Source organism: Buceros rhinoceros, unplaced genomic scaffold, assembly GCF_000710305.1.
Source record: "Buceros rhinoceros silvestris isolate BGI_N320 unplaced genomic scaffold, ASM71030v1 scaffold12881, whole genome shotgun sequence".
NCBI classification, from domain to species: domain Eukaryota; kingdom Metazoa; phylum Chordata; class Aves; order Bucerotiformes; family Bucerotidae; genus Buceros; species Buceros rhinoceros.
Genome location: NW_010392564.1, coordinates 1,386 through 16,664, shown reverse-complemented (window position 1 = coordinate 16,664; position 15,279 = coordinate 1,386). Strand labels below are relative to the sequence as shown.

At 41.6% G+C, this 15,279-nt stretch overlaps 1 protein-coding gene across 1 annotated transcript in view; it reads left to right on the top strand.

The window, feature by feature from the left end:
- PRKCI (protein kinase C, iota) overlaps positions 1 to 8,913 on the top strand; it is a 12,380-nt gene extending 3,467 nt beyond the window's left edge. Inside the window, exons 3-15 of the mRNA XM_010144539.1 lie at positions 113 to 253; positions 1,100 to 1,154; positions 1,835 to 1,893; positions 2,289 to 2,465; positions 3,432 to 3,529; positions 4,121 to 4,207; positions 4,791 to 4,926; positions 5,495 to 5,582; positions 6,510 to 6,635; positions 6,738 to 6,817; positions 7,084 to 7,173; positions 7,460 to 7,575; positions 8,684 to 8,913. Of these exons, the coding sequence (XP_010142841.1) occupies positions 113 to 253; positions 1,100 to 1,154; positions 1,835 to 1,893; positions 2,289 to 2,465; positions 3,432 to 3,529; positions 4,121 to 4,207; positions 4,791 to 4,926; positions 5,495 to 5,582; positions 6,510 to 6,635; positions 6,738 to 6,817; positions 7,084 to 7,173; positions 7,460 to 7,575; positions 8,684 to 8,771 (1,341 nt within the window). The 3' untranslated portion in view covers positions 8,772 to 8,913. The remainder of the gene's footprint in view (positions 1 to 112; positions 254 to 1,099; positions 1,155 to 1,834; positions 1,894 to 2,288; positions 2,466 to 3,431; positions 3,530 to 4,120; positions 4,208 to 4,790; positions 4,927 to 5,494; positions 5,583 to 6,509; positions 6,636 to 6,737; positions 6,818 to 7,083; positions 7,174 to 7,459; positions 7,576 to 8,683) is intronic.
- Positions 8,914 to 15,279: the final 6,366 nt, after the last annotated feature.

Below are 15,279 nucleotides of genomic sequence, written 5' to 3'. Positions count from 1 at the left end.
TTCAGCAGGGAGCTCTCTGATCTCCTGTCGTTCTTGTTAATGAAAATGTGGCTGAATAGGTTTTGTTGTTTGGTTTGGCTCGTTGATCGGTTTTGCTGATTTCTCATTCTAGAGAGCTCATTGTGCCATCTGCACCGACCGAATATGGGGCCTGGGTCGCCAGGGATATAAATGCATCAACTGCAAACTCCTCGTTCACAAGAAGTGTCACAAACTTGTCAGTATTGAATGTGGCCGTCATACACTACAGCCAGTAAGTGAAACTTCTCTGAAAAGTTGTCTGAAAAAAAAAAAGGCAACCAACCAATGAAACAAAACTCCCCATTTTGTATTTGTAGTTTTCTAACTACAGTCTGCAAATAATCACAGCAGATGAAACGTCATTCTCTGGTTTCTGTAACACTTTGCAAGAAAGTTCGGTATTCTCTTAGCAGAATGGCAGTTTAGTGGTGAGACAGTCTTATTTTTCACATCTGATATTTTTTTCCTTTGTCAAATATAAATGTATAAGTGATATTTATCTCATCCTTCACTGTGGTGTTACAGAGTGCATATAAACACACACACAATTTTACTCTTTGAAGTGAAGTATGAGTAAAATAAATTCTCTAAGTATCTGTTGGATTATTAGACTATTTCCCATATTAAAGAAAGGGAAGATGAAGTGCAGAAGTTCTGACTTTTCTCCCAAGGATTTCAATCATCTTTAGTTCTTAAGTCCCCAGAAAAATTCAGATGATTACAGCTCCTGGTTTAATAATAAAAGTAGACAGCTACAACTCTGTATTTTGTGAATTCATTTGGCTAATGTATGTGCTGCTGCAGTACTTGAGCTTTCCTCTCTCATTTCTCATCTGCTATACTACTTTCCTCTGTTGTACTAAGTTGTCACTTCAACAGCTTCTGGAAATGTCACGACTTCTGGAAAATAGGCAAAATAAGAGCTGCAGAGGTTTCTTTCGTTGTGTATGGATTAGAGCAGCGACTATGTCGACTAATCAAGTTAAAAAGAAGCTAGTGATCATTTATTTCATTTATTGTCTCTAAAATAATGTTTTTTACACTTGGACTGTTACAAAAATCCTGTCCATATTTGCAGGAACCAATAATGCCTATGGATCCATCATCAGTGCATCCAGATAATGTAGAATCGGGTAAGATCAGTAATTTTTTCTTTAAATTACTATAAGTTGCTGAAACATGGATTTTAAAATGAAACAAAATAACTTTATTTGTTAAGCTTTTTATTTTTTTTATACAACAGAAAAAATAAGGCAGCTTTTTAATGCTATGAGGTATATAAATATAAAAATTCCTCAGTTTTCTGTATTTTACCAGTTTAAGAAACCTGGCTAAAAAGGAAGAATTTGGGCTGTCAGTTGCAGTTCTCCATCAGCGAGCTATGTACTTTAACAGCCCTGATCAAACAAACAAAAAACAGCCCTTACCAGAATTAGTGGGGTTTCTTCTGGATGAGGACCCAAACAGGTTCATTCTTGTAGCAGAGTGGTGGTCCCAGCATTTGAATTCGGGTGTAGACAGTGATCAGTTTAAAAACCAATTCAGGTTCTGCACAAGATTCTGTGTGTGTGGAGCCAAGGTTAATCTGAAGAGATCTCCAAATACCATTACAGGGGTTTATATTAGCCATAACGTTGTTAGTGTAGCGTTCCAAAAGGATGTTTGTGATGGTGTGCAAAAGAAAAACAGCACTTGCAGTAGATGCATTTAAATCCTGTGATAGCTCTGATCAGTCTCTCGTGTGTGGAAATCTTAAGGCAAAAGAAAATACTGTTGTGTCGCATCGGTCTAATAATGTCTCTTGCACCTCCAGTGATTCCCTACAATCCCTCAAGCCACGAGAGCTTGGACCATGTTGGTGAAGAAAAAGAGGTAAAGTATCTAACCATGCTAACTCGTCCTAAAGCCCGTGTCCCTCTCAATTTCAAGGTTTTGGTGATGTAATTTGTCACAAACTGACGACTAGTGCCTAAGCACACTTTGGTTGCTCACTCAGGTGTATGCGTGTATGGCTTGAGTTGAGATGTGCCTTGATTTCAAAAGTATTCCAAACTCCTCTGGTTTTGTTTGGTTTTATCTGCCAAGTTTCTTCTGCCTCCCTCCTCTCCCCTCACATTCCTTTCAAGGACAGAGCAGTTTTAAGAAAAACAAGTGTTAATTGAGTCGGTTGTTTATATTAATTTTGCTGTTCTGTTTGAAATGCTGACTTCTGCATATGTTACAGTTGGGAAGGCTGCTTACTCATTTCAGATTCTCTTTATCAAAAGGCAATGAGCATTAGAGAAAGTGGCAAAGCTTCCTCCAGTCTGGGTCTTCAGGACTTTGATTTGCTGCGAGTTATAGGAAGGGGCAGTTATGCTAAAGTACTGCTCGTTCGACTGAAGAAAACTGAACGCATTTATGCAATGAAAGTGGTGAAGAAAGAGCTCGTCAATGACGACGAGGTAGGTGAGATTTTTATCAATCAATCGGGCAACTCTTCAAAGAGCTTCAGTGTCTACCACAAGGTGGGAGCCAGGCTTCTGGGTCTGCAACACTACCAGAAAATTATACGTGTGGTTTTTTACACATACTGTACTGGAGAAGGCTCACAAGACACGCGACCAACTTTAAGGTCTTCGCTGTCAGACCGGTAGCTCACAACTGCCCTCCTGTGCCAGAGGTCTCTGTCACGAGCCTCGTTCCTTCGTTGTTAGTGTCTCCTCCTGTGATCACCACTGCCTGCAGCCTTGCTTCTGCAGAATTCAAGTCAATGAGCCTGGGTTGCTTCGTTGTTCTGGAGCATATTCCACATCTCTCAGCCCACCAAGCAGACATAATAGGAAAGAAATGGGTGGAGTCTGGTTTTTGTATGTTCAGATTTGATTTTTTTTTTGGTCATAAATGAGATCTCACAATGTTATTGTAATTGCTCTTTAAATCAGACCTCCATCGTAACAATTTCTTTGCAGCTTATACAATAATTAATGGAAACTCATCAGAAGTTGCAAAACATCTCTTGTTGCTGAAGATTTCCCTTGTGTTTCTTTAGGCCACCCTGAAAAGACTCAAATGACTGTGGTTTGCTGTATGAGACCTTTTGCAGAGACCTTCTCAATCTACCATTGATTTCTTCAGCATTTCTTGATGCTACTTTACATTTGTCTGCACTAGTTTATCCTGTACAGAGGAGCGTTTTTTCATTGCCAAGTGTAGTTACACGATGAGACTAAAGTATGGGATGCGCAAGACAGGAAGAAAATGAGACGCTAAATTGTCTTTCTTCACATTGGGGAACTATGTATTATTTAATTTATTGCAAGTAAAGCAAGGATGGCAAAACACTTGAATGTTTTTGCTACTTGTCGTTAATACTTGACCTAAGAAGTGCAACAATCCTTTTCTGAATGTCGCTTTTCTGAAATAAATAGGATATTGATTGGGTTCAGACGGAGAAACACGTCTTTGAACAGGCTTCAAATCATCCCTTTCTTGTTGGACTACACTCTTGCTTCCAGACAGAAAGCAGGTAAATGTTAGCAGATAAGGTGATGATGGTCTTATTATTATGTATTTATATATAGAAGAGATTGCAGTAGATGAATAAATTACCATTCCATACAGTAATAATTTTCAGTATATATAAACTACAGTTACTGTCTATTTAACCAACACCTTTGCTGTCTGAAGAGGTGACAAGCGAGTGGACAGAGTGAGAAGAAAGAGTATTTGTAAGATACTAATAGTACTAACCACAAACAAAGGAGATTAAAGGGATTAGGATGGAAAAGGAGATTTCTTTTTTCTGGTGTGTGCATAGAAGCTGATGTGAATCTGTTTATGTAGTCACAAATGTAAAATCCATTACATAGCTGTAGTGGATTAGGAATGTGGGAAGCGTGACTTCCCTTCCTTCAGGAGTAAAGAAACTATCTAGAGCAACTTCGTATACTTGATTTTTAACTTTGGGAGTTTATTGAAAGGGAGGGAAAATGGTGCAACCAGCCACATTACCAGAGAGCTGGGAGGAGTTGAACTGACATTTATTTCATAACAGACCTGGAGCATCTCAAACCTCTTTCAACCTGGTATTCAATTAACAAACTCCTGTGTGTTTCAGGTTATTCTTTGTTATAGAGTATGTAAATGGAGGAGATCTAATGTTTCACATGCAGAGACAGAGAAAGCTGCCAGAGGAGCATGCCAGGTATGTCTGGAGCCAGGCTTCCTGCATCAAGCCAGTTGGTTTTCTGATACAGCACAGTAGTGCAGGGATTATGATGATGAGCTCACAAATCCTCTCCCGATGTTAAGGATTTAATAAATGTGAAACTGCATCCCCACTTTAATGCTGTGAGCTGCCCTGGTTTTGTTCCAAGGAGGAACTGTAATAGGTATTATTTGTAACAACATCACCCTAGACAACTTCATGATTGAATGATCATGAAAAATTCTCTTTTTTTTTTCCAGGAAAACCACCATTGTGGTATTTTTTTAACTGTCTAATAATATCAGTGTGTTTCTCTTAAAACAACCACTACCAGCTGTCCAGGCAAATGCTGAGTTCTTGGTGCATATGCTTCATCTCAGCTGGTGAGATGAAAAGGATGATTTCAGTAGGCATTAATATTATTTAAAAAAAATTTGGACAGAAACGCTTGTATGATTATAAACAACTTAATCACTTCTGATGAAAAATAATAGAATTATTATAGTTAGAAAAGTATCATACTACCAAGACTATGTTATTGTGGTTTGGTCTTTTCGTTACTTATCTCTTTCTACACTAGGTTTTATTCTGCTGAAATCAGTCTAGCGTTGAACTATTTACATGAACGAGGGATAATCTACAGAGATTTAAAACTGGATAATGTGCTACTAGATTCCGAAGGGCACATTAAACTCACAGATTATGGCATGTGCAAGGTAAGCTCTAGTTCCTCACTAACCAGTAAAATCAACAATTAAGGAATTGTCATGAATTACAAGATGCAGAGACGTAAAAAACGGCAAGAAGCTGAAATATATAGGTGACACTTTCTCCTGTTTGGATTCTATGATGCTTCCCGTATTCTCGAGAAAAACTTTAATAAGGAGCTTTGGTTCGACTTTGCCGTGGAATTGCCATTATGCTGATCTATTAGAATTATTTGAAATGCTATAGTTTTGGCTAAGCAACTGAAAAGCATAAAGTAAAAGAGCTCAGAAAGGGCCTCAGGAACTTTAATCCATCCTCCTGCTCAAAGCAGCTCTAAGATCAGCCCTACTAAGGGCTTTATTCAGTTTGGTCTGGGGAACTACCAAGGATGAAGCCTGCACGGGGGTAACATCCCCCCATTCTGCATCCCATGCTCTTCTCTGAAAAGCTTGTATCCGTCCATGACAACACCCCCCGTCACGTGAACTTAAATGAATTCAACATGAAGTTTTTAGTGCAGGAGGAGTGTGGCATCCCTGGCTAACTAATGTCTTTTCTTCCCATCTTTTCTAAAAGGAGGGTCTGAGGCCTGGTGACACAACCAGCACATTCTGTGGGACACCAAACTATATCGCACCTGAAATTCTCCGGGGAGAGGATTATGGTAAATTGAATTTTCATTGTTACCACTTAACTTACACCTTGTCTTTTAGTTCTTACTCGAGGTGTTTAGCAGAAGAAAATATAAATCTGTTAGACACGTGATCAATCTAATTCAGCATCGTGACTGAAAAAGTGAGTAAACCCTTCAAAGGGCAGGCAGGAAACATCACACCAAGCAAATGAGATACCTGCCTTCCACATTTTAAATTATTTTTATCAGTCTTTAAGAATCACAAGATTGTGTTGGTTGGACGAGACCTTTAAGCTCATCAAGTCCAACCATTAACCCAGCACTGCCAGGTCACCATTAAACCATGTCCCTCAGCACCACAGGGCCACATCTTTTAAACCCCTCCAGGGATGGGAACTGCACCGCTGCTCTGGGCAGCCTGGGCCAGGGCTTGACAACACTTTCTGTAAAGACAATTTTCCTAACATACAACCTCAGCTTCTCCTGGCACAAACTGAGGCCATTTCTTCTCATCCTGTCGCTTGTTACTGGGAGAACAGACTAACCCCCACCTCACTACAGCCTTCTTTCAAGGAGTTGTAGAGAGTGATAACATCTGCCCTGAGCCTCCTGTTCTCCAGCCTAAATAGCATGAGTCTTCCAAATTTATGATTGTTTTTAACTATTTTAGATACTATAGCAAGGTACTTGCAGTCTTGAACAGTGTTCAGTTTTGGAGCTGTATATTTGGCAGCAAGGACGGTTATGTGTAAATGCATTGTGGAGGGCTGAGATAGTAGTGCACATAATGAACCAAGTAATGTCTAGTAGTTTTTACTTCTTGTTTGCTCAGAGAATCAAAGACTTAAATTCTTGAACTAATTCTTTCTTCTCAAAACATGGCTGGTTTTAGCCCCAGAAGCGTTGGTATTTTTCCTCCACAATATCCCCAGTGGTGTTTTCTCCTTTGAATTCTAGGCTTTAGCGTGGACTGGTGGGCGCTTGGTGTACTGATGTTTGAAATGATGGCGGGCCGGTCACCGTTCGATATCGTTGGCAGTTCTGACAATCCTGATCAGAACACAGAAGATTATCTTTTCCAAGGTAAGTACGACAGGTGTTCCTGCGTTCCAGTGCTTTGTTTCTACTTAACTTTAATCTAACTTTTAAGATGCGATGGCTGATACAAACCTTATTTTCTTGCAGTAATTTTGGAAAAACAGATCCGAATTCCCCGATCCCTTTCCGTTAAAGCAGCGGGAGTTTTGAAGAGTTTCCTTAATAAGGTGAGAGCTAGAAGAGACTATTCAGGACTTCTCAAGAGCAGCTCTTTTTTGTAAAAACCTGTCGATTATCCAATGTGTAGCAGACATACGCTATCTGCCATAAAAGCAGGATTTCATTTTTTTGAACAGTTTCCCAAAAAAATAATGCTAACTGAGTTCTCCCGTGTCTCTTGTCATCCTGGTGTTTCAATTCTTAAAGAATTCGTAACGTTTGTATTTTATTCGCATGTAGGCCATGGTTTAGAAATATTTTCTTCCTTGCACAGGATCCGAAGGAGCGTCTAGGCTGCCATCCCCAAACGGGATTTGCAGATATCCAGGGACATCCCTTCTTCCGCAATGTCGATTGGGATCTGGTATGTGAATGCCTACTGGCTGAGCTTGTTTTCTTTGCATACAGTGATGGTTTGACAGCTTGTTTTGAGCGTGAAAGATGATGTAAACACTTCAAAAAACATCAGTTCTTAACTTATGATGTACCATAATGACAATACGAATCTTGTAACCCTTTTACGCCCAGTAAGTACGGTAGATTAAGAGAGTGATTGTAGGAGGTATTCAAAAGAAATGGAACAGTAGCTTCCAGCCATGTTCAATGGGTTGTAACTCATCCTTGGTGTTACTAAGTGCATTTATTCTTAGATGGAGCAGAAGCAAGTGGTGCCTCCATTTAAACCAAACATATCCGGAGAATTTGGTCTGGATAACTTTGATTCGCAGTTCACCAATGAACCTGTGCAGCTCACTCCAGATGATGAGTAAGTAATGGAGAACTTAAGGAGTTCTGATAAGTCAGCGAAGGACTTGCAAAATTCCATGTAGTAGCTGTAGTTGTAGTGCGTACGGTCTACGTAGAGCAGTAGGTAACATGTTGTGTTGGCTTGGAGGAAGTTCTGTTACGTGTCCTCATAGTAGACTTAGTATGGCTGGATTAAGTATTGTTCTCTGGCATGATGTAAAAATCAACCCACAATGGGGAAGTTGTTGTAAGGAATCTTAGTACAGGGAAAGATGAAAAAGTGCTGTTTTACAAGTTCTAGTGGTATCATCGCCAAGAAACAATGTATGAAGGAAAAGACCTGTTTTGTCGAGTGGTTTATTTTTGCATTACTTTCAGCTATGACATTTCTAGGCTGCTGGGCTTAGATGGAATTTATCTTGAGTATTCTCAGCAAGAGAAGATGCTTTGTTTGACTTGTTCAGATATTTTAAATTGTTAGTGGTCAAGGGGGTTTATCCTGTCTGAAAAGCCTTGATAAAATGCATGATAATATGTTTGATTTTGGTAGTGGATTTGTGGTTCCATACTCTTGAGGGACCCTGGTTTGGGGAGGGAAGGCCTTTCTGGTTTGACCAAGCCACTGCTCTTCACGTTTCAGGAATTTTTCCGGGATTTTGTATAAAGTTCATGTCATAAATACAGATGGTGCCTATTCCACATTATCTGTGCCCTCTAACTAGGTCTGAGATCCAGCACCCTTCCACCTCCCTCTCCAAACATGTAATGTACAAATACAGTTTAGGAAAGCTGCTGATGCAGGCACAGCATCTATCACATCCTCATGTTTTCAGCTTTTTACAAAACGGGACTGTTTGGGGAAAGTTTCAGCACTGCAAACCTTGCAGGTTGCTTTGTGGGGAGCAGCCGAACCGCTGCTCCTCAGTGGTGGTGTGTTCTGTTGCTGTAGAGAGGCTGAAAAAAGCCAAACCAGCAGTAGTTGTGAGGAAAGAGATGGACAGAAAGGAGGAGGGAAGTGTTCTCAGTTGCAGTGCAGTGTACAGGTCTAAATTTTAAGTCAAACTATCGCTTTATATTGTTACCTTTCTAATTTTGCCAGACTAATGACTGATTTTTAATGTTCGTAGTGACATTGTGAAGAAGATTGACCAGTCTGAATTCGAAGGCTTTGAATATATCAATCCTCTTTTGATGTCAGCCGAGGAATGTGTCTGAATTCTCCCTTTCCGGACTGTGCCAATTCTTACTCTGTTTCTGCATGGATAAACATCTCTTCAGTTGGATGCACGTTCATAAAATGAGTAACAGAACATCTTACCCTTGCCACTGGTGTGAATTACTAATTTTCTTCTTGTATTAATTGTCATCCCGGACGGTTGTTAATCTTGAATCTTCGGTTGCCAGATGGAAAACGTTAAACTTCCCAATGGTCTTTGCCAAACTTGAATGTTAATGTAGAAGTTGGTCTCGGGGGTTCCTGACTGATCGAAGGGGCCTGGCTGTATAATCTGCCAATTACAGCATTCTGATAAAGTGTTCTTATTGCTTTAAGAATACAGATTGCATTAGGGGATGTAATAAAATGTCAGGTCCTTTAATGGTATTTTTCCAGCAAGACAAGTAAGACCTTATGACTTCTGTAGTTCTAAATCTCTTCTCTCAGCACACACACCATTTCCCTGTTCCCCTTAGACTTACAAGTTAGAGCTGGGTTACCACCCTTTGGCTGGAGATGACAGCCAGAAGAGCAGGTTTGTGGAGTGAATAGGTGAAGAACGGCGGCTTTCATGGGGCGTATTGACGTGTCCAAAAGGAGATGATCAGCTGTTGTTTCTACAGTAGGCTTTGCTCCAAAATGGAACAGTAGGACTTGTGGGCTGATACGCAGAGTGCCTTTCTGAGCCTGTCCCTTCAGCAAGAGGCGTATGTGGTACAGAGTCCGTTTAGATACATGGAATTCAGTGGATACTTAAAGTTAAAATCTGTAGAGTGTAATTTAGCAGTAACGGGCAGCTGATAGGGATGTAGAACCTCACACTATTATTTATTGCTTTTACACGTGCTGTCTTAACAGTATCAGAACAGCGTACGTTACAGCTATGGCCTCGACGAGGGCATTCATTTCCTTTTTTTAACCTCACTGCCATGCTGCTGGGAAAGCATTCGGCTTTGCCAATAGAAAAAGCACATCTAGGAAAAAACAGGTGCTGTCCACAATGACTCCCATATCTTCTCACTCTGAGGTGGTGATTGGTAATCACAATCAGACCTTAACTGTTGGTGGTAGACTCGAAGTTAATAGTGAAGCAGTTGGAATAAATGGAAAGGATGGTTCAAACTAGTACTTTTGGAGGGGATTCCTACATTTCATGTTAGTGAACAGTGTAATATACACCACCGATAATTCTTACTTTTACTGTTTAAGGAATAGTTTTGAATGTCTTAGGCTGAAGAAATGCCAAATGTACCACTTTTTTATTACTATTTTGGGGAAAAGGGATTAAGTGACATTGGAGAAAAGCATATGTGAGAGTTGTAAGGCACGGTGAGCCTTACTGGAAGCAGATCGAAGTATCTAAGCACAAGTGAGCAAACCCGATCTGAAGCTTTTATTACAACTTCTGCTTGGTCAGTGTCTCTTCTCGAGCAGCCTTGTAGGGCGACACTGTAAATTCATAGCACAGATCTCCTGGTATACGTCTTTTCACTTACACAGTGGTGTCATGGTACGGTCTTTAGTTCATATTTTTCTTTGCAATGTGAATAGGAAACTTAAGTATTGGGCTGAGTTTTCAGCTCTGAAGTGACTGGAGGGGGGCCTCAGTTTCAGGGAAGCATGGAACCTGTGCACTGTTAAATCAGTTTCCCTTCAACTCAAGTGGTGTTTTTTCAAATGTATCAGAGTAAATTGACTTTTAAAAAGCAGCTAATGACTTCACCACATTTCATTTATGTCCAGTGAGCTGCTTACGTGCAGTTTTGAAATGGAGATTAATTGTTTAACCTCTGACTTCTCCACCTGCATGCCTAGTTCAAACATAAGGCTTAAAACTGATACTAAACCTGGAAGTTATGTAGAGCAAGCAAGAAAAGCCTTGTCTCTGCAGTGGCTTAATTTCACATGGAGTGTTAAGTGAAACGGCTCTGTGTAAGGAAGGGCATTTCTGCAGGTCATCCAGAACAGTGATGGAGTAAAATGCTGTCTTTTGGGCTTAAAGCAGAAGTTAATTTTTTTTTATAGATAATGCCACAGAAAAGATACTTTTGCTATTTACGTACCTAACCATTACGAATGTTGCTAAGTGACAAACTTCTTAAATGACTGTAAATCCATTTTTAAACTTTAATTTTCTCCAAAGTGCCATGATATTAATAGGTTTTTTTCATTGTTAAGCATATCGCAACTGTCAGAGATACTCTGAAGGGACAGAGGGTGTAACCAGTCCAGTGCTGTAGGCTTTGTCTTCTGGAGAAAGCAGCTGCATCAGAAGCATGATGTATTTATGTGGAGTTACCTCCTTTTTGTATACGAGTTGTCTTCTTATGGGTGCTCTGCTAGTTAATATTGTCACTACTGTTCTCCTGTTTCACATGGAATATGGTCTTGAACGTTGTTGTATAATCGTTCCCTTTATTTGTGCACACTTTTTACTTTAAATAAAACATTTATATTAGGCCTCCGTGTGTTAACCTCTAAAACAGAGCCTGCGACATGCTGGGTTTTGCCTGGGACTGTCATCTGACCCTTAAATATCCAGGTCCCTCAGGAGCTTTGTTCTAATCTTACACCTTCTCCTAGCACATAGCGCTGGGACAGGCCATGGCACCCCAAGAAACACCTCCCTCAGCCTGCAGTCCCCAGGCACGTCGTAGAGTGGAGGTCCCTCCCCGCTCTGTTTCCCCAGCCCTACCTTCATCATGTCCTGTGGAGAAACAGCATCCTCATAGGTTCTGTCTTTGGTTCCCCCACCAGTGACAAAACAAAGGGAGCTGGTGGGCAGATACAGAAGGCGGAAAGTAAAATACAAAATGCAGTTCTAGCTTGCTTGACCAAGGACCTGTTTCAGTTGGAACTTCTAAGGCAGTGTCTCAGCTTGCCCGAGCTGGGGTGTGGAGTTCAGAGCAACTCTCATCGGCTGTGCTTACTTCTGCATGATTTCTTTCTTTGTTTCTTCGACTCCTCCCCCACGTTCTCTTAGGTTTCTGCTGTGGAGGGCAAGGGCCCTTGCCTCCTACCCTGCTCCCAATGCAGTGTTCTGATCTAGCAGTATTTTAAAAGAGATTTCCTCTTGCAGTCTGGTTTGTTCGGGAACGTGTGTCGGCAGTGCTAGGCTAATGCTGCAGATGGCTGCATCTCTTACAGGCTTAACCTCCCCCCACGCACACTCCTTGTTTCTGCTGAGTTTGGTGGCCAACTGCTCTCGCCTCAGTCTGAGCAATTGTTTGTGTTAAGACGCTATAAAAGAAATTAATAGCTTGTGTAATCTATATATATACTTGATAGCTGCCAAGCGCACGGCCTTGCTTTGTGATGGACAGCAGAAGCAGTTAAAGCAGATGGCATCTGAAATTGCCTGTAGCTCAGTGATGTCTTCCTGGGAAGAGGGAGGTGGGGGCTGAGCCCCTTTCAGAAAAAAGAGATTTTATCGTATCTTGCTTTTTCTCAGAAGGCTTCTGTTAGGGTTTATTTTAAGACATTTTATCCCCCAATTACACTGAAGGAATCTGAATGACATAACTTGAAATGCGTGATCTTAATCACCAGTGAAAGGCAGAGAAGTATTGACCTCTGGATCTGTTTGGCTTTCGCAGGAGCGGGGCTTCTTCAGGCATGAAGAGAACCAGAAATCTGTTGCGGCGGCATTTGACTTGTAACATTTGACTTGAATCAAGTGTCTGGGCTTACACCACTCTGAGGCTGGGAGGTGGAGCTGATTTGTGCCTGTGATTTTTGATGTACAAAGTCACAGCTCAGGTTCTTCATTAGTGTCTTGTCTGTGGTGATCTGTCACAGGAGGTTTCACCAGAGTGACCTTCAGTATTACAACTTACCGTTCAAAATCACCACAAAAGGGATTTTTATTTCTTAAAAATGCACCAGCTGCTGCTTCAGAGAAGAAAATGTGCAATTTTTGTGTTAAATCATGCTCTTTAGCATCTTCAGAGACCACGTATGGAAACAGGCTGCCTTCTGTAGAAACCCCCCTTTGTTCATAAATACACAACTTGAATCTTCCTCATAAAACTGTGACAAAGTTCTTTACAGTGTGAAGAACAACTTTGTAAGTGATATTTGGCACTTTACATGCACTAGTTGAACGGATTGATTTTTACTTGCACTTAGAAATGCCGATGAGCTGCCCCTCTTCCCTGCATGTGAGAGGAAGAGGCGTCAACCCCAGCGACAGTCGAAGGTGTCCTGCAAGGAACTGCAACGGGCACATGTGGGGGGAAAACAGGACTGACTCTTTTTGAACACCCTGGGGCTTTTGGCTTCATGATAATTTTGTAGGTCTGTGGCGTTTATTGCTTGGTATTGTTTTAGAAATATATGAAATATAAATTATATCCTTTCTAGGGAGCTGCTTCGTTTCCCATGTATTATGTATACCTTCATTCTTTATTTTAACCAAAAATTAAACTTTCATAGTCACCGTTTAATTGTAAACTATAAATGATTTTTTTTTAAATAACTTCTTTTCCTTAGAGCTGACTTTGAAGAGTAAAGGCAAAAATTCTGTACAGGTGGTCTTAGTGTTAAATCTAAGGTGTCAAAACCAAGCTGTGAAGGTGCTATTTGTGAATTACATCAAGACAACCTTAAATGTGAAATTTTTTTAAGTTTCCAGAGAGCTTCAGCACTTCTGAAAAATTCAGAGGCGTTAATAACAAAAGAAAGGTTCCTCCTGTGCCCCGTTAGTGCAATTTATTACATCTTGGAACAGTCTGTAACGCAGGTTTTAGTTGCACAGTTGAGCTGCTTTTCCCAGTCCACTGTCAAAGTTAACATCTTTTTTTAGACAATCCTCTACCCACCAACTTTGTCTTCACTTGCTGGTTATTGGAGCTCTATAGCAACACCCTCGTTACAGCATGACTGTTACCAGAATCTGCACCCTGAATGGGAAGATGTGCAGCAGAACTTGAAAACCCTGAATGAAACAACAGCACCAGATCGCTGAGTTCCATGACATCAGCAGGTCCACGGAGTATCTGCCTCCAGCCCCGCTCTCCTGACAGCCGCAGCTCGGCCCAGCTCTGGTGTTACCCATCGTGCATGTTCTTCAGAAAATGTAAAAGGGAATTATGATGAGGTGTGTTTCACTGACGGTATTTGAAGAGAAATCTGTTCATTGGATCCTACACTCTTGGAGGGTCCTACCCTGAAACATTTTATTACAGAACAGTAACAGTGGAGATCACTTTGGCATATTCTCCATGACTTTCCTCACCGCCCTGCCCTGCACAAACACAGTTCATGTTTTTGTGTGAGCCCAGTGACTGTACTCTGGCAGCTGCTGTGCCTCGTGGCGTTTGCTTAACCGGAAATGGGGGGAAATACCAATATTTATAAAATCTGCTGCAGACTCATGACATGAAGCTCTCCTCTCTCTAAGGCTGGAAGCGCTGGAAGCACTGGAAGCGTTTGATGTAGCAGCTAGTGAGACAATGCTTGCGCAGCCTTGGGTAATCGCATTGCTGCAGGCAAAGGAACAGTATTTCTGGAAAGCGCCAGGGTCCTACCCCACACCGCTGCATCGTTCAAACAGGTTTATATCGCTTCCCTGCTGTGAGCAGTACGGACAATACACCGAGGTGTAAAACTGTGTGTTAATCATGGAATCGCAGAATCATTTTGTTTGGAAGAGATCTTTAAGATCATCAAATCCAACTGTTGCCCCAGCACTGCCAGATCACCACTCACCCCTGACCCTCAGTACCACCTTGACACGTCTGTTAAACCCCTCCAGGGATGGGCAGCCTGGGCCAGGGCTTCACAGCAACACAGAATTGGAAGGGACCCCTGGAGATCATCCAGTCCAAGCCCCCTGCTAAAGCAGGGTCACCCAGAGCAGGGTGCCCAGGATGACATCCAGGCGGGTTCAGAATCCCTCCAGAGGAGACTCCACAACCTCTCCGGGCAGCCTGTGCCAGGGCTCCATCAACCTCAAAGTAGTTTATTCTCATGTTTCTTTTCATGTTCTCTTCCCGTTAAATTTTTGCTAACATCCATCCTAAACCTTGCCTGGTGCAACCTGAGGCCGTTTCCTCTCGTCCTGTCCCTTGTTACTTGGGAGAACAGACCAACCCCCACCTCGCTCCAACCTCCTGTTGGGTTTTTGTGAGTGCTGAGGCAGAATGACCGGTGGTTATCAACCACTGTGTGTTGCTGAATTGGATCAAATGCTGTTCGATGTAAAGATGAGCCAAGAGTAGGTTTATGGTTCAACATCCATGAAATTCCCTTTAATGCACAAATCCTATTTGTGGTGAGTCTCAGGGGGCTGGAAAGTAGGGGGGTGTTGGTCCTGGTCATCCTTCAGTTCATGGAACTCTAGTCTAAACACGTAGAGCCTGATGGTTTTGTACCTGAACACTCCAGCTGTGGTGAACCTGTCACAGAATGGCAGGATTTTATTCCTTCCCTTTCTCCTCTGTCTTCTCTAGCTGTGAAAAGAGAAGTCATGTTTTCCTCCAGGCTTTCTAAGAAAGGTCTGTTTCA